Below are 18,555 nucleotides of genomic sequence, written 5' to 3'. Positions count from 1 at the left end.
GTCATACTCAGCGCTGCCACCACGCGCTCTTTCAGAATAAAACGTTCACTGTATCGCAGCATACAAATACTCAAACATCCCATGTGGAAATAATGTAGACATAATTTTTACAGTTCCTACCAAACTATAGTAATACATTAACATTAGTACATATTCTTATATTGACATTATTCTTACTTAGAAATTAAAAAGTGAAGTCTAAAAATTACAGAAGCACAACAATTATTATTCTTTTTTTTAAGTAAGAAAGAGAGAGAGAGAGGAGGGAATATTTTGAGGATTTAATTTTATTGTTACTTTTGTTTTCATGATTACTATTTCAAATTATTCATGTTAAAATGTTTGCACACTAGCACTTGGTTAGTTAGACTCTCTAGAGTGTAGGGTTTAAGTCCTGGCTCAGCGACCCCCCCACCAAAAAAAAAAAAAACTCTGTACAGGATATGCAGTATAGAAGTTGTGTGAATTAATGATATCTCTTCCATTGTTACAGGTGTGAGGCTGTTGTTCTGCAGTTGTTTTTAAATTCACGGTTTGAAAAAAAAAAAAAAAAAAACCTGGACTTTCTCATAACACTAAATAAAACACCATCAAAACAATGTTTTTCAGATAGTAAACGTTTTTATGAATTTTTATGAATTTTGAGAATTTGATCGTTTTTTACTAAAGAGATTATGTTCACTGTTAATTAATTCACTGATACTAAGCTTTCTGTGCTTTGAAGATTTATGTTTTCCGAGCCCAAATGTCACATAAATAACAATGAAATCCCCTACCAAATTTATTGTATAAGAAATTATAGACAAATTACTGTATATACAGTAAGACAAAAAAGTATTTAGTCAGCCACCAATTGTGCAAGTTCCTCCACATAAAATGATGAGAGAGGCCTGTAATTTTCATCATAGGTATACCATAAAATAAGACAAAATAAGAAGAAAAAAACGCCACAAAATTACATTTTTAAAGAATTTTTTAAGAATTTATTTGCACATTATAGTGAAAAATATTTATTTGGTCAATAACAAAATTTCATCTCAGTACTTTGTTATACCCTTTGTTGACAATGACTTAGGTCAAACGTTTTCTGTAAGTCTTCACAGGGTCTTCACACACTGTTGCTGGTATTTTGGCCCATTCCTGTTGATGTTTTGGTGCTGTCGCTGGGCAACAAGGTTTGTGCTCATATAAGGTTCTTTCTTTAAAATTCAAGCCCCTAAGAAGACATGGTATACCAAATGTGGCCTGGAAAACCCCCATCCCAATAAACATTTTTAGAACCAACTGAAGAACTGACTGCATCCGAGGCCTCCTTGTGAAAATTAGTGTCTATATAAAGCCTAACGCTTTTATGGCTTTATATACTCAAATTCCACATTCATGGACCATGGGACATGGGAGCTTAATGGTTATGGGTTACTATCCAGAAGGTTAGCAGATCAAGCCCTAGTACCACCAACCTGCTACTTTTCAACAAGCTGGGATATACAAAGACATGAATTTTACTGTGAAAAATTATAGCTTAAAATCTTTGCTCATTATGAAGAGATCTTCAGACATCATGTGTCCATGTGTGTATGTCCATCTCTCCCGGTTCGGGCTAAACCGGTAAGTGGGACACTCTCCTCAGTTAACACTTACACTACAGTAATGCATTGACAACCTATAATTATTAAAGTTGTATTTATTTAAAGTTCCAGTGGTTAAGCATTGGTTCGACTAGATACTTGAAGTTCATTTTTTTAATCCTATAAATAATAACTTTTACTTAGTTTGAAAAGTTTATAACCCAGGGTTTTAATTATTTTCCTGATTGTAATCAAACACATTTGAAGAATGAACCTAATATTGGAAGATTTAAAGTTAATCTGAGCTCAGAGTGTGTGTGGACATTTTTGAACAATTTTATTTAAACCTGAAATACATTTTGTACCACAAATTGCTTTTTTGGCTATTATTTCCTACTCAGTTTTAAAATCTTAAACAAATCTTCTGTTAAACCAACCTGTTCTCTCTATATAAGGTACATGTTGTGACTCTCAGGATATAACAAGAAACTGTTATATGTTATTATATTGCTAAATGTAATTAAAATATTACATTTCCAACTTTATTCAAACTGTACTGTACATCAAGTCAGGCACAATAACACTCCGCGGTCTGGCAGAATCAGTTACAGCGTTATTTTGAAAAGTCGTATTTCCGGGTTTAGGCCTCACGTACATGGTGTGTCCAGCTTCACGAGGCCCCGCCCCCGTACTTCTGATTGGCTGATTGATTTCGTCTGATCTGAGATCAGATTTTTTCTCTCTATCACTGAGCGCTCTTTGCTCCATTGGGCCTGATGTGTGTGTGTGTGTGTGTGTGTGTGTTTAGAGTTGCAGGGCAGGTTTATTATAAGAAGCATTTTTTCCTCCATGACTAACGGATTACTGTACATCTGCTCTATCAGGAGCTCCAGGAATTCTCCAGCAGTCCATGTTTAACTCTCAACCGTTTTTCTTTTTTTTCTTTCTTTCATTAAGTTTGCAGGTTTGGAGCCAAGAGTTAATCAGAGGTAAACTTTCTCTCATTTACTCTGTTTACTACAAATACCTTCTTAAGTACGTCAGCAGAGCAGTGGATTAGGGCTCATTTCTGCTCATGAACTCTTTAGTAGTAAAAACATGCAGCATGCTGTAACAAGAAGAGCACCTCGTGTTTTAACAGGTATGTGGGACAGAATGCAACCTGGGTCACTTTATTAGTGCTGGTGAGACTTAAATAGTAATAGATCTTTAATAGGATCATTTAACTCACACAGCTTAGCACAGTGACTTATGTTACAAGACATGAGATGATTTTAACATCTGGAAAAAAAAAGTTTTAAAGAAGGTTGTTAAAGAAGAATTGTTTTCCTGTAATATTTGTGACACACACACATAGACGGACAGACAGACAAAAGTTTTTGCTTTTGGTTGTCGTTGACTTGAGATCGATGGTCTCCTGTCATAACATGTTCTTTCAAATGGTCCAGGTTTCTGAAGTTTGCTCCACAGTTATGAAATCATTATGAAAACAGTTACGTGTACCTACAGTAAAATCATTTTGTAAAGAACGGAGGTTGATTTGGTTTGTTGTGCTTTGCCGAATTTCCTTCTAAAAAGAACGATTGCATATGACAGAATTTAAGACTTTAGATATTTATAACCATACTAAAGCCGGTACGGTGTATAATGAGTGCACAGGTTCCCCTCTTCCCTGGAGTGGAGTTACACCCTGTAATTAAACTAACATGCTGTGGTGAGTTCTCATTACTGAGAATCTCTTTTATTATTCAGTTTTATTTTTTCATGTATGCATCTATCTATTACTTTTTTAAAGCATTACAATGCTTTTATATCATAAAGCAGTTGAAAAGTGTGTGTAAGAATGCATGGATCATAATGATCAGATTGTCCCTGATCAGCAAGCCGAATGGCATGTAAACTCTCTGACAATTGGAAGAAACCTTAAGAAGAACCAGTCTTAACAACAGGGGTCCCCTCCAAATTTGGGTGGTATCAGATAGCAGGGATTGATCCGTATTCATACCGTGTCTTACCAGGCTGAAGGTTCAGTATGACGAGAGGTTTTTAAGTCCACTTTTGTCATTAGAAGCTCAGGTACAAAATCAGTTAGTGGAAATTTCTGTTCTGAACTATTGAGAGACTGCAGTCATAAGCCATCAGAGAATAGCTGTCTGCAAGAACGTCTTTATGGTCAAGTGGAATCCTGGCCAGTCACAACACGCATCCCAAGCAGACCACATGGGGCCTCCGTGTGATGAGATCTCATACCAGAATGAAGTCAGACAGGTCCAGAGGGCAGAGGGAGTCTGGATCACTGATAGATCGATCAGGAGTGGTATATGTAGCTGGACAGAGAGAGACAGGGAGAGAAGATTGAGAGAGAGAGAAGAGATTTTTTTTAGAAGACCTCAGATATAAATAAAGTTATTTTATACTTTATTCCGCATTGTAGCACAACCCTGAACTACTCGTGTGCAAAAGTAGTAAAGATCTATTAAACTGTGCATTTCCGTACCTTATGATCATATTATTGCATTGCAGTGGCAGTGATCACAAACTAGTCTCAAATTTAATTCGAAATTGCTGCTGAGACTTGTATAAGTACGTCAGGCAGGAACTTATCGCAGGAAATAGTCATTAGTGCCGGGACTTCCTTTGAACATAATTGCAGGACTGCAGCTCATGTCTCTTTAAACTGGAAGAGAACACAAATGCTAAATTTGTCCGATTGGCCCGTGTTCAATTTCTAAACAGGACTGGGAGCATCAAACGCAAAAACCTAAGTGTAAGAGTTTGTCTCGGTGGCGCTCAAGTAAACATGACTCTTAGGATGGAATGTTGGCTCAGCCATTTGTATAATGTCTGGCCATTTATATGCTTCTGAGGCTGACCTTTTAAAGTGTTGAATACAAAAAGCGAGAGGAAGACTTTGGGGCAAGCCGGAGTGGTAAGCATTTTTCTTCTAAAGGTCAGCTGATAATGCCAGATCACACGCTCTATGTAGGATGTTTTGCTATAATGTGGCAGACATGCAATAACTTTTTATTTATTTATTTTTTGGGGGGGAGGGGGGGGATTTGGAATATGAGCATCAGTTGGCTCTTTCATAAGCTCATTATATCCGAGTTCATTCATGTGATGCTGGGGATGAGATTGCATAATTTCTTGTCAGGCTTGTATTGATGTTTGTGACACAGCTCTTGTTGTGTGGGTTGCTTTGCAGATGCTAAATTACCCTCCTGATTTTTCAAATTAGCCAGCCGCGCCTGGTCGACAGAACCCGATTTGTTTCCAGTCCTCAGGCCTTTGTTTCATTTCAGTGATGCTGCCGTGTCTGTCTGGACTTCAAACCGAAGATATCTGATCATCGACAGTGTCCGAAGCAGTCTCGGCTTATAAGCAGAAAAAGAGCCAGTGGCTGTCTCTGTGATTGAAAATCTTTTCCTGTAATCATCATGATTGACTTGAGCTACCTGACCGAGGAGGAACAGGAGATGATCCTGTCAGTTCTGAAGAGAGATGCTGACTTGAAACATAAAGAAGAGCAGCGCATCAAGTGAGTGAGACACCTTAAGTTTGTATATTTTAACAGGTCAGGTGAACGTTTAGTTTTTAGATGGAGGAATGCAGGCTATATGTGTATAGAAGGGAATAAAATATAAGGCATTTGTGCATGCTGTTACATGTGATGGGGTGACATGGTATTGATTGTATTAAAATGATTTCACTGTCATTGCTTTGAAGTTAACCAAAAAATAATAATGCAGCTTGTTAATCCTCAAGTCGCGAAGCATTTCTGTTTCAGAAACCTAAAGGAACAGCTTTAGGCGTGACTGTTACTTGGTGTATACACCGGAGATTCTTCCATAAATAAACATGTGCTTACATAAACTTGTCCTTCCTGAAAGTAGGTTTTACAATAGCAATGATTGTACTTAACACATGTTTTATAAAGAAAAACAATTTCATATTAGAGCAAGTACATAAAATCTGTTTTGAATTTCAGCCAGATCTGCTATCAAAGTTATGCACCCCTGAAGTCATGCATGACAAACTGGTTAGAGGAAACAGATTGTGCAGTTTTATTATATCTCAAACATGAACATTTACCGAATGTTGTATTAAAATCTTTCGAATGGGACCAGCACTGCGTGCAATGACTGGGGTGTTACAACGCACCGGTGGTAGGGCTCGAATACAGATCCTCAGATCCAACCACCTAGGAGTTCCCCTTGAAGGTATTAATCAATAAAGCTAGAGGAGTTCATCCTAATCAAAAATTAGTGTTTATCCCAAAGATTTTGTCTGTTTATGTGTGAATTTTAGACAAAAAAGAAACTCGCTTTTGGACAGGACCAGAACGAGTCACATTCTTAAAATATGGTTTGAAATTTAGTCCTTTAGGTGTACTTTGTTTTTGAAAGGAATCATCCTATCCACAGACGACAGAGAGCATGGAATTACTACACATTACAGAGGACACTGAGGTCCTGCCTGAAGTTAAGCAGCAATGCGTGAAAGATAATTAAAAAAGTGACTGATTTGCTTTGATTCAGTTTATGTGATTCATGTTTTTTTAATCTGCTATAAAGCAGACGGTGCACGCAAACGATGTACCAAAGTTTATATGGACAAATTTGTTCTGGCACAGTTAGTTATGAACGATATATGATCTTGTGATTGTCCTTATATGTATTTCATTTGAAGGACCATTTATTTGAGTATGAAAAAATCCCACCACGACACGTGGCCGTGTGATTCAATCCTCATGCTGTTTAAATATAACGTTCCTGCAGCTGTTCCACAGAAAAATGCCAAAAACAATAATGTCCCATGTCTCTGTCGAAACATGCCTGTCTCAGTTCTAACATGCCTCTCAATTTCCTCTACGCAGAAAGCTGCAGAAGACCGAGCGAGACAAGCAGAGGCTGAAGTACCTGACAGGAGAATGGTTTTACGAGACCAAGTCGAACAGACACCGAGACAAGATCCACGGCTCCGATATCATCCGAGCCTCCATGACGCGTAGGAAACCTGTGACTATAAGTGAGTGTGCAAGGCAAGCAGACATACCGACTCGACTCTCACGTTACATCATGATTTAATTCCCTTTCTAGTGTCAGTGAATTAGTTCTGGGAAATGATCACATGCCTTTGTCTCTTCACAAGAGAAATGCGCTTTGATTAAAAGTGCTACAGGGCCTTCATTTACATAGAGCATAACATCTTGAGTCGTGAGGGTGTGACACAATGTCACTATCTGTTTAATCTGTTTCACTTCATATATTTGTGCCTGCATGAAGTAAAAACCCTCCCACTCACTTTTTTTTGTACTCCGAGATTCTGTTCCCAGCAGGAACCAGTTTCCCCCCAAAAAATCAAAAAGTGTGACTTCCCGGAACAGGACGGGTGGTGTGGTGTTTTGACATTACCACCTCCAACAATTTTCATCACTTATATTCTTATGTTATCAAAGAGCACAATCATAACTACTGTTGTGGAACATCTAGGAAACAAGTTAGTTCCTGTTTCTTCACCAAAAATATACAGCTACAAGAGAATCGCCCCTTTTAAATAATCACATTCTGTTGCTTTGTAGTCTGAAATCAAGACAGACACAGTTTTTTGTTCCCAGTTGAAAGTCGAATGGCTTTGTGTGCCATTAAGAAGGTGATTAGTTTTACTCGATTGAGTTTACAAGTCATTTTTAGGAGGAGGCTGATCCTTTTCCAAACCAGCGATTCTTTTTTTTTTTTTTTTTCTAATTTTTTTCCCTCTGATATGTAGTGTTATATCTTTCACGTGGATGTTAAAGGTTGCACTCAGTAAATACAGTTGGATAAAACAAAAAGGGGATCTGTCTTCATTTCAGGCTGCAAAGCAACAAAAATTGCATTATTTTAAAGAGTAGTAAAAGGAGGCTAAGTTTGATTTTCGCCTCTGTGTGCATGGAGTTCGCATGTTCTCCCCGTCTTCCCTAGTCCAGAAACATCAAGTCTCATTAGAGAGGTTATAGATCCATTTGCTCTCTCTGCTCAAGATTCAGCCTGCTCTTTGTGTCTGTGTGTGCGTGTGTCATTGGACACTGTGCCACATATACACACACACACACACACACACACACACACACACAGACCCCTCCTACTTTCACCTTCACACACACACACACACTTTTTCTCTCTGCTTTACACAGAAACACTGCTCTGTCGCGATCCTTTTCAAGTGGTAAAGTGCAGATAAACCAATCCGTTGTGTGTGCGCGCGTAAAATGAGAAAGGGGAAAGAGGAGCTTACACACACACACACACACACACACACACACACACACACACACACACACACACACATACACAGCGCCTGCACGCATAAACGGAAACACTTATGTCAGGATCTCTTTTAAAAAAAAATTTTTAAGTAAAGTGCAGGTTAATGTGTTTTATTTTTACTTTATATTTTTTATAATTATTTTTATGTATTTATTTTTTTGGGCTGTGGAACGAATAATTTAATCTTCCATTATTTCTTATGGGAAAATTCAATTTGGTTTACGAGTGCTTTGGAATACGAGCCCACTTCTGGAACGGATTGTGCACGTAATCCAAGGTTCCACTGTATTTAAAAAAATTGAAGCCACCCATGGCAGCCTTCCACTAAATACATATATACATGTACATTACAACAAATTAAATAAATTAAATCTTTCTTCACTAAAAGTGTCACCACATTTTTTTATTGAATTTATGGATGTATAAATCGATATGTTATTTTGTGACTTTTACCAGCAGTGTTGTATTATATTGTGGTGTAATAGACAAAAACAAACGGTTATCTCTAAGAAAGGTGAATCAGGATCGGTTGTTGATTTTATTTAACCAGGACACTGTTCAGTTTGTTGTGATTTTTGGGTTTTCTCTGGAATGACATTATCTGTCTTATTCTGGTTTTGCTTGTTTCAGTGGAGCTCACCCAGATCTGGCCGGGACAGTCTAGCTTTTTGAAAAAGCAAGAGAACAATGACGTTTTTATCCCACCAGAACTATCTGGAATAATCGGGGAGCCGTCATCATCAGCACATAACAGGTGACTGTTCATTTATAAACGTGTCATTCGACCAAAATTTGACAAACCTCCTATGGAAAAAATCTTTTCTGATGCCTGATTTCTCCTGAATATTTAAGCTTTAAAATCTAGCAGTGTGACTCATGAAAAAGTTCACTTTCTTTGATTGGAGCCTCACTCAACACCTCGCACAGACCCAACATCCGGCCATTAGGGAAGCATTAGCTTGAAAGCTCGGTACATTGAGCACAAATGTAGCAGTTTTACAGCTATCCCATTGTCCTTATAATGATCAAAAATACTGCTGTCAAAATTCTTTTTCCCTTGAATAACATTGAATAGTTAAGCAGCCCATGACTGACACAAAAGCTTTTCCCATGGCTCATGCTTAGCATGTGACATAGAAAGAATTTAATCTCCTTTAACTTTCTTCATGTTTAGAATTATATGTGAGGATTGAAGTGTGTGTGGTATGTATGTTGGGTCTTCTGTGACATTCTGTATCGGGAAGTGTCCAGTATATTGCATTAATTGTGAATGCAAGATCAAAAGTGCTGTTTGAACTGTATAATACACAACACTAGAAAGAATCTATTTTGATTTGTTCAAGATGCATTAAATAAATATGATGTCCGTATTGTGCCTTAATATTTGAATCTGAATTATATTCAGAAAATGAATCTGTCTTGCAGTCGTGCATGTTTCTGTAGACTGTTTTTTTTTATTTATTTATTTTATTCGCAACAAGATAATAAGATTCGCCATATAATAAGATTGTACTTTTTTTTTTCAGTCAAAACTGAATGTAGTGTTCAGTAATAATAATGATGACTTCCTTTAACAGAGAGAATTACTATGAAGAGGCAGAATATAAACCTTCCACACACCCTCAGACAAAGGTACACAAATTGAACAACATTGTTTTTGAGTATTGTTTATGACGCATACAGATGTTATGATATGTATGATGTTATTGGTTTTGCAGCCTAGACTGAATCCTTTCAACAGCAAGCCCATAGGGTTCGACTCTGCTGGAAAGACAGATGGACATCAGCAGGTTCCTGGAAATCAGCAGCCGGAAGTGGAGTCACTGTCGATACCGCCTAAACCGACTCGGGCAGCCCAGATCCCTCCTGAGGGTGAGACTCTCACTTATATCATTTATAAGCTGTTGCATGAAACTAGTTGATGGAGTGAGTCAGAGTGAAGCTAGTCAAAAGTTATGATGATCTGGACGTGATTGGAATATCTCTTTCTTTTTGACATAATGTGAAATAGCAGTTCTTAGATCTAAGGATTGTGAGTAAATTGAATGAAAGCATCTGAAGGCTGTTGTATACTCTTCTGTTGTTGAGAAGTATTTTTGCTGGAGCAGGCAGCGTGGTGATCATCCAGTCCAAGAGTTTTCCTAGCACACACACACACACACACATGCATGATAAGTCTAATTGACTGATCTCAGTTGATGCTATGTATGCACCACATCTAGGCTTTTTTGGTTTTGTGGATGACTATTTAACTCAGGCGTGTCCTTTATGCTTTCCATTTCTCATATCTGTTCTGTGTGATGTTTGTCCTCGTTTTTTCAAATGGAGCGTCTGTTTAGACTGTACAGATCACCTGTGTGTATGTCATGCCTCTAGGGTTGGCTGTATTATATCAAAAAATGGGCCTAAGTTTGAATTCAGAATTACATGTCACTGAGAAAAAAAAACACACATGGAATGACTGAATAGTGTGGAATTGTATCTTAGGTCGGAATAACAGTGCGCGGAATTTCAGTATTAAATCCTCACTACATGCACTTATTACAAATAACAAATATCCTCACTACAAATTCTTATTAGAGAGAGGAAGCAACAGTAAATGTTTTTTATTCATATATGGTATTCGACATGGACTTTTTGTCCCAAAGCGCAAAAAAAAGGCAAAACTATATACAGTACGAGGAGCGTTTGAGTTAAACCGGGACGTGTCATGAAAACTTTTTTGTGAATGAAGATGTAAATCCGATTGACTGACAGTGCAGTGATGAGACTCTTAATCTCACATCAAACATTTGAAATGTTTGAAACCGGGTCATTTGTCCATAAATGACGACCCTGGACAAAGTGTCTCGGAGCCCACCGCAGTCGCTCTCTGTGAACATTAGAAGAGAGAAACACTCTCTGTGGGTGGTACACATAACTAATATATATATATATAACTGATTTCTGAAACATAAGTGTTGAAAAATTTATATTAGTTTACTAAAACTTGAAACCTAAATAGATCATATTCTACCACTTTGCAATTAAACCCATACATCCAATCATTTACTCAATAATAATCTTCATTCTGTTGCTTTGCTTTCTGAAATTATTCTCACGATGTTAGAGTAAGAGCCCACATACCTCGTGTACTAGCCAAAATATTTCAGCTGTAATCCTTTTTAAGGCTGTGTCGAACATCAACTGTGACTCATAGACAGGAAATGAATGATTAGTTGAAAATTCATTTGAGTAAGATCAGCAGCTCCAGCTGTGACTTTGCTGATCCTCCCCTCTTCATCCTCATCCTTAATGCATCTGCCCTTCTCCTCTGATTTTAAAGTGCTTCATTTTAGGGTGTTTAGATGACAAGATTGTGCATTTCACTCTCATGGATGGAACAACACTAACTATTTAGAAGTGATTCCTAAATGGACAAAGTGTTGTTTAAGCTGACATAACGTTCGCAGGTGTGTGTTCTTGCTGAAAGTGCTTCCATGATTGGTTTTGATTGTGGGTTTTGGCAGGCAGCTGCTCTCCGGCCTTTCAGGGTTTGTAATTAATGATTATTGGACCGCATGTGATGAGGGTGACACATTCAGTAAAATGTCCCAGTGCTGTTGTGCTCTATATCACCACTCATGAGATGCCTCATCCAATCAAATTACTCTGTCGGAACTAAATGTTCTTTTGTCCATGTTTTAATAAAGACAATAGGCCAATGTAAATTATAGGGATTTCTTTTTAAAAAAAAATACATTGATGTTGTATTTGCTAAAGTTATTTATTTATACTTTTATTTATTACCTTATTTTACACATACAGTACACTTGCAAATTTCTTAGTTTTTTTTATCTACATTCTACAACAATACTGAGGATTTGTTAGTAAAATAACTGTAGTTATTTTAAGACACAGAGGTCAGCCTTTCTGGAGTAATTCTTGTTAGAACAGTATTGTCAAGTGCATTTGCAAAACCCATCGAGCACCATGATGAAACTGGCTCTCATAAAGCCCATCCCAGGGAAGCAAGACCAAAACCTTTAGAGTTACCAGCCACACAAATCACCAAATAGCAGCATCTCGGATTAGAGCCGTTATGAAGAGTCAACAGTCAACATTAACTGTTCAAAGGAGATTATTGCTTATTTTGGATGAAAGCATTGCTTTACAATCTGGAAAGAAATAAAAATCTGAAATGACCATGGAGCTAGGAAGTGATCCCAAACTTTTGAGCGGTAGTGTAAGTGATTTTTTTATTTTTTATTTCAAGGGTAAACATTTTGTATGGGTAGTAATCAGTCACTCTTTTTGACACCTGTTTTTTGATGTGTAAAGTTATTTATTAATCCTACAGCTTGACATTATTATTTGTAGAGGGCAGTGAGGGTCTTGGCCCAGTAGGAAGAACACAGAAGCAAGCCTGCATCAGACCCCTGTCTCTTTCTAAGAGTTTAGAGGATCTGGCAACCCTTCCCTCAAGTGAGTACTGTAATTCGATATTAAATGATTTAAATGGCTTTCGAGCTTCATCAATTCATGAACGGTTTCATGCTAAGTAACAACTAGAAATAGACAAATGTCTTTTTAAAGTTTTGTTTATTTCTTGTAACACTAAAAAGATGAAAGATGGAACAATGAACCAAGGATCGACATAATACAGACAGTGGAGGAAGGTAAATATTAATTCATTACAATAATCATTTGCAGAAGCTTTATTTCTTGATGTTCTGTTCCATAGGAACCTCTATTAGGAAGATAAATGAACCTTTCATACAGTATATTCTATATGTGTTTCATTTATTGCATTAAAGAAGTGTCAGAAAAATGTCAACAGTAATCTTTGAAACATTAGATTTCTGATAAATCACACAAAATACTATATTCATGAGCACACTCCAATTAGTAAGCTGCATTATTGTGTCCATATGCATTATGTGAATTAGAATGATAATACTGTACATTTATTCTGTTGTCTTTGCCATATCTGTTGTGACCGGACTGATGTCTGCAGCTCCACATGCCCTCAGCCTTGCAGTCTTGGACCCAGAGCAGAGTAAGAGACTGAGCGTCTCAGTACCGGCTTTTATGCATGAGCAGGTAATCGAGTCACCTGACCTACCTGTAGCATCTCTTTTGGTGAATATGAAAGCAATGCATGCTTTAAAAATCAGTAGAACTTTTCGTAGGCATCACTGTATACATAAATAATTATAATTAATAATCACTGAATCAACTGTCAGTTTAACATGTTGTCATTCTGCAAACATCATGATTTGTGTACTCATGTCCCGTGTATGCTTTCTGTAGCCATGTACAGTGTCTACAACCATTCCTTCCATTTTTTTTAATATGGCATGATTTTGTTCTACCACATGAGGGGGCACAAGGCACAAGAAGAAGTGATGGTTTCATTTCTATCTTAAATATATGCATGATTAAAAGAAAACACTATGACTTTTTACTTAAGTTAACAAGGTTGTACAGTAAGGCTAGGCACCATCAGAATGTTATAGGTTTATTGTACCAATAAGGTATTCAATTTCTTTGACAACCTATAACCAGTCATTTCTCGGATACATGATGCTTTAATATGAATATATTGTTTTTCACAGGCCTAGTCAGTATCACTAGCAGCATTTGAATGCAGTTATCTTTCTCCTGTACATTTCCTCTTGTCCTCCTGTGTCTATTAGGGTAACGGCAGAGAAAGTGACAGTCTTTCAGTGAATAGCTTCTATTCTGAAAGACCGAGGAAATGCAGCACAAATACTTGCGTCAGTGCCTCCTCTGACCTCGCCTCCATGTCTTCTGTATGTGTCTTGCATTTTAACATCAGAATAATAATTTGATTATATATTAACATGCATGCTTCATTGACTTTATGGTCTATTGTGTTGGTTTGTATTGTCGAGTGAGTAATGTTGGTGAGTAATGTCGAGTGACTTGATATGTGTTGATATGAAAGGTCAGCGGCAGCGTGACGAACATTTACGGCACAGACTTTGGTTACGTGGATGTTAAGGGAACCATCCAGTTCGCCATTAATTATGTGAATAAACTGGGAGAGCTCCACATCTTTATAGTCCAGTGCAGAGATTTGGCAGCGGCCGAGCATAAAAGAAACCGTTCTGACCCGTGAGTGGATATCGTATGACATAAAAGTATTATTGTTAGTATAGAATTAAGACTTTAATTATAGTAATATAAAGAAAAGTAATGTTGCTGTGTAATGGGGGAAAAAATTGCTATTTGCTTATAATTTCTTATTTTAATAACTTTAAAAAAAAAAAAAAAAAATTTGTTTTTGTTTTTTTATTTTTACCAAAAAGAATTATTGAACCATTGTCTTTTTCATGTTTTAGGTATGTCAAATGTTATCTTTTACCTGACAAAGCAAGAATGGGGAAGAGGAAAACATCTGTAAAGAAGAAGACACTGAATCCTACCTATAATGAAATCTTACGGGTATGAACTGTGTTAAATAGATTTTTTTTTTACTAATATATATATATATATATATATATATATATTTGTATATATTAAAGAAGAGACAACTGTGTCCTTTTCCCCAAACAGTATAAGATACCACTGGAGAGCTTAAAGTCCCATACTTTAAATGTCTCTGTGTGGCATCATGACACGTTTGGGAGGAACAGTTTTCTTGGTGAGGTCAATGTGGATTTGTCTGAGTGGGACAATAATACACAGATGTTGGACCGCACCCTCAAAGGAAGAGTAAGGCTTTTAATAAAAAAAATAATAATAACAATAAAAATAATAGTAACTTACGGCTTTTATAAACACATTATTTAAGTTGCAATGTAATACCCTGAACTCCTCAGTTGTTTATGCGCTTGTATGTAGACATGGTTTATTTACAGAAGCCAGACAGCTGTTTTGCAAAATAAAAAAGAAATGCATCACCTTGTTCAGACATTTCTGTTGTGAAAATATGGCAATAGCCTCTACCTGAAATAATGTGTTTGCTTATTTCACTCTGCCATAGACTGTTACTCCATCCAGTCCGATGCATCTTAACCATAACATGGCAGTGTGTGGAAATATGAGAATAGCTTTGCGTTTCCTTCTGCAGACATCTCAGAGTAAGTGATCGAACGTCTTTGGCTGTGCTCACAAATGCAGTGTAAAATGAGTAATAATGTCCCTTCTGTGGTTGTACTGTAGGTAACAAGACACCACAGACTGGTGAGATGCAGGTCTGGGTAAAGGAATGTACAGATCTACCATTCAGAAGAGGGACTATAGACCCATTTGTAAAATGGTGTGTAAATGTATTAATGTTTCCTGTGATTGCATGTTGTATGTGTGTGGAATAATCTCTGCAGTGGTAGTTGTTTATGTACATGTATATTGCGGCTTTCAGCTCAATACTTCCAGACAGCCATCAGAATAACCGACAGAAAACTCGGGTTGTAAAGAAGACAGCAAACCCAGTGTTCAACCACATCATGGTCTATGATGGCCTGAGAGCAGAAGATCTGAAAGACACCTGTATTGAGCTCACGGTGTGGGACCACGATCGGCTGAGTAATAATTTCTTAGGAGGCACGAGGCTAGGCCTTGGAACAGGTGGGAGGCACTTGTTCTTGCACTTACCACTGTTTATTCACAGCCAGATTTAATTGCGCATACAATGTGGAGGTGTAATGTTGTTGACACTACAACCAAGTGTTTTATTATTTTCTAACCACAAAGATTTCCCATTATTTTTCACGACCTATCATACATTTGTTTCCCCCTGTTACCTTTAACAAGTGTGGATTGTCCATGAAAAGTTATTTCCTATTATCCTGTACATTATAGCAGTTATAAAATGTTATTTCCTTACCACCTTTCTTCCCTTTTTTATCATCAGAAATTTACTAAATACTGTTAATAAGCACTAACACTGAAGACTCAAAAAGTGTTTACTTGGAAAAAACTACAAACATATATAACCCTGGTTATATCTCATTGTATATTATTATTATTATTAAAGAAATTATGGCATTCTATTATAGAACATTAATCCATATCTTCTGACAACCCATACTCAAGCATTTAATAACGCTCCTGTATAATCTGATTGTAGTAAATTATGTAATAGAATTTTGTCATCTCTATCCCTATCCAGGTAAAATTCATGACATTGAGGTAAAGTGGATGGATTCTAACTCTACTGAATCAGCATTGTGGAGAAGAATGATTGAATCAAAGAATGAATGGGTGGAGCACACCATACCTTTGAGGATGCTTATCATGACAAGATAGTAACGGTCCAAGTGATTGGTTCAGAAGAATGTGGCACACGCTATATAAACATAATATACACAGCTTCATTTTTGGGATCACATCAAAGACTACATTGTTTATGGAACAAGAAGTTCTGAAAATGTCTTTTACCTGTTGTAAAATCTTAAAATAAATAATTTCTAAATTTTATACTATTAACAAACTGCATACGCTGCCAGTATGAATTATTGGGTTCTTATTATGGTCTAGAAATGCTACAGTGGCTGGGCCAGTTTTCAAACGATGCAGCAACATATTCCACAAAAACAGTCTTTCCAAAATATAGACTAAAAGTATGTGCACTGTAATGTGTTTAATATTTCTTCCACACTAACTGACTTATTTCAACAACATAATCCTTTTATTATCTGATCAGCCAGATGTAGTGAGTAAATGTAATGAAGAAAACACAAAAACGTGTAGCACGGTGTGGCTAAAATAATGTACATTTTTGATATAGAGAGAGAATTATTTTTTTTTGACTAATAAGCTGCTTCTGCTTTTTAAAGTGCAAGCTGTGTTTTCTAGTTGGAGAACTACATTTAAAATAACTTCACTGATCATGTACATATGAGATTTTATGAAAGCAGTTTCAATAAACATTAAATGTACAGTGACCTCGTGTTACTTGTTAATTGATTAATTGAAATCAATTGTTAACTTGTTAATTGAAAGGGCAAATTACTATAAATTACTATTAAGGGAAAATATGTACATATTGTTTTATATCAGTTAGAGAATCATTTGGCATAGATCATACTATAATTACATAATTTATAATTACATAGGTGATCTTTAAAAATTGGTATTACAAATTATTATAGATTTTGCAGATAGTGAGAGAAATACTTTAAATGGAACAAAAAAACTTGGGGTTAAGATACAAACAAGTTAAGAGCGCTTACTACGGTTTATGTCATTAGCTGGGATTTTTTAATGTATTTCTCATAAATAATAAGATTGGAATATATAGATGGTAGTTTTATTCACTCTTCTAAATGTAAGGACTATTGCTGACTTAAATTGTAAAAGCATTATGTCCATTTTCTGAATCACAGGTTTTCACAGAATTCTACCTTTTGAGGACTTTATCTGAAAACACACACACACACACACACACACACACACACACACACACACACACACACAGAGTATATTAAAACGAATCATACAGCGGATAAAAAAAATTGAACATTCAAGATGGAACAAACTAGTAAGAATGCAATGATCATGTTTGTAATACAATAAAATAGATTGGGCATTTTATTACTGATTAATTGGCTTATGATATTCAAAGGCAGTGCTGTAAGTTGTGTGCACTGGTGAATATTTGCGAGTAGGTTTAGTATATTTTCTGATGCTGTGAATATATCTTTGTTCGAAGCCTCTGTATACTGCACACTTTAATCATCCCTGTGTGGTGTGATGCCATATTTGGGCACTTCAAACAGGGTCGCGGTGGGGCCTGGAGCCTATCCCAAGAGACTTAGAGCACAAGGCAGGGTACACCCTGGACAGGTTGCTAATCCATCACAGGACACACAAATTTGGTGACCCCAAATAGTTTAATCTGCATGTATTTGGACTGTGGGAGAAAACTGGAGAAAATCTCACTAAGAACAGGGAGATTATGCAAACTCCATGCACACAAACCCCATGCTGCCTATTTGAGCAGAACAGATTTTTCATTTTAGAGCTCATATGGTAAGTCTATGCAGTAAAGCGTGTGACAGAAATGCTAAAGATTTTCTCCTGTAGAAAACAAACAAACAAACAAACAAACACAAAAAATAGATTACAAAAGAAAACAGCGACATCTATTGGAGAACTTGAAATCTTACACCAACTGAGCCATCTTTTAATGTAAACAAAAATGACCCGAAGCTGAGATTTGATGCAAAACTCCTGTACAGTGTTTATACATTTAGAATAGTGTAATTTTTTAAATCTAAGATGATTAATAGAGCACATCAAAAATGTATTATTTTTCCCTGTCTGTGTGTGAACGCATAAAAAAACTACCGAACGAATTTTTATGGGGTGTAGAAGTGTAGAAGATATGCTACTTTAAATTTTAAATAGAAAAAACCCTTATATCATAAAAAAAATACATCTCAGATAATCTCAAAACTCAACATGAGGCGTTCTACATTTTAATACAGGTTTATTAGTGCGTAGTTAAAATGTTCTTAATAAACGCGATCTCACTCGTTCATTCCGCGCACATTTACGGTGACACGTAAAAAAATAGTTTATTCCAATACGCGCTTTTATATATTAGTTTATTTAAAACTTACGTAAGGTCTTTGTAGAAAGCCTGCGAGAATCTCGCGTTTAATCGCGGTTACTATTATGTATCGCGAGATCTCGTGACGCAGCCATTTTGGACTCAAGCGCACACC

At 36.6% G+C, this 18,555-nt stretch overlaps 1 protein-coding gene across 2 annotated transcripts; it reads left to right on the top strand.

Annotated features, from left to right (window-relative positions):
- The first annotated feature begins 2,256 nt into the window (after nucleotides 1–2,256).
- Nucleotides 2,257–16,321, top strand: sytl2a (synaptotagmin-like 2a). Of its 2 annotated transcripts, XM_053515577.1 has the most exons (17): nucleotides 2,258–2,557; nucleotides 4,871–5,106; nucleotides 6,445–6,596; nucleotides 8,507–8,630; nucleotides 9,454–9,508; nucleotides 9,595–9,748; nucleotides 12,236–12,340; nucleotides 12,481–12,534; nucleotides 12,873–12,958; nucleotides 13,555–13,671; nucleotides 13,827–13,996; nucleotides 14,224–14,326; nucleotides 14,438–14,596; nucleotides 14,868–14,964; nucleotides 15,047–15,143; nucleotides 15,246–15,451; nucleotides 15,996–16,321. In XM_053515577.1, exons 2-17 carry the CDS (start codon nucleotides 5,006–5,008, stop codon nucleotides 16,130–16,132), a joined length of 1,917 nt encoding a protein of 638 aa, XP_053371552.1. In that variant the 5' UTR covers nucleotides 2,258–2,557; nucleotides 4,871–5,005; the 3' UTR covers nucleotides 16,133–16,321. The 2 variants fall into 2 exon arrangements, with proteins under 2 accessions (XP_053371553.1, XP_053371552.1); XM_053515578.1 differs by lacking the exon at nucleotides 13,555–13,671 and having other exon boundaries at nucleotides 2,257–2,557.
- The last annotated feature ends 2,234 nt before the right edge of the window (nucleotides 16,322–18,555 follow it).

Source organism: Clarias gariepinus, chromosome 17 (assembly GCF_024256425.1).
Source record: "Clarias gariepinus isolate MV-2021 ecotype Netherlands chromosome 17, CGAR_prim_01v2, whole genome shotgun sequence".
Taxonomy (NCBI): domain Eukaryota; kingdom Metazoa; phylum Chordata; class Actinopteri; order Siluriformes; family Clariidae; genus Clarias; species Clarias gariepinus.
Note: the sequence above shows the minus strand (reverse complement) of the source record. Positions and strands in the feature narration are given on the sequence as shown.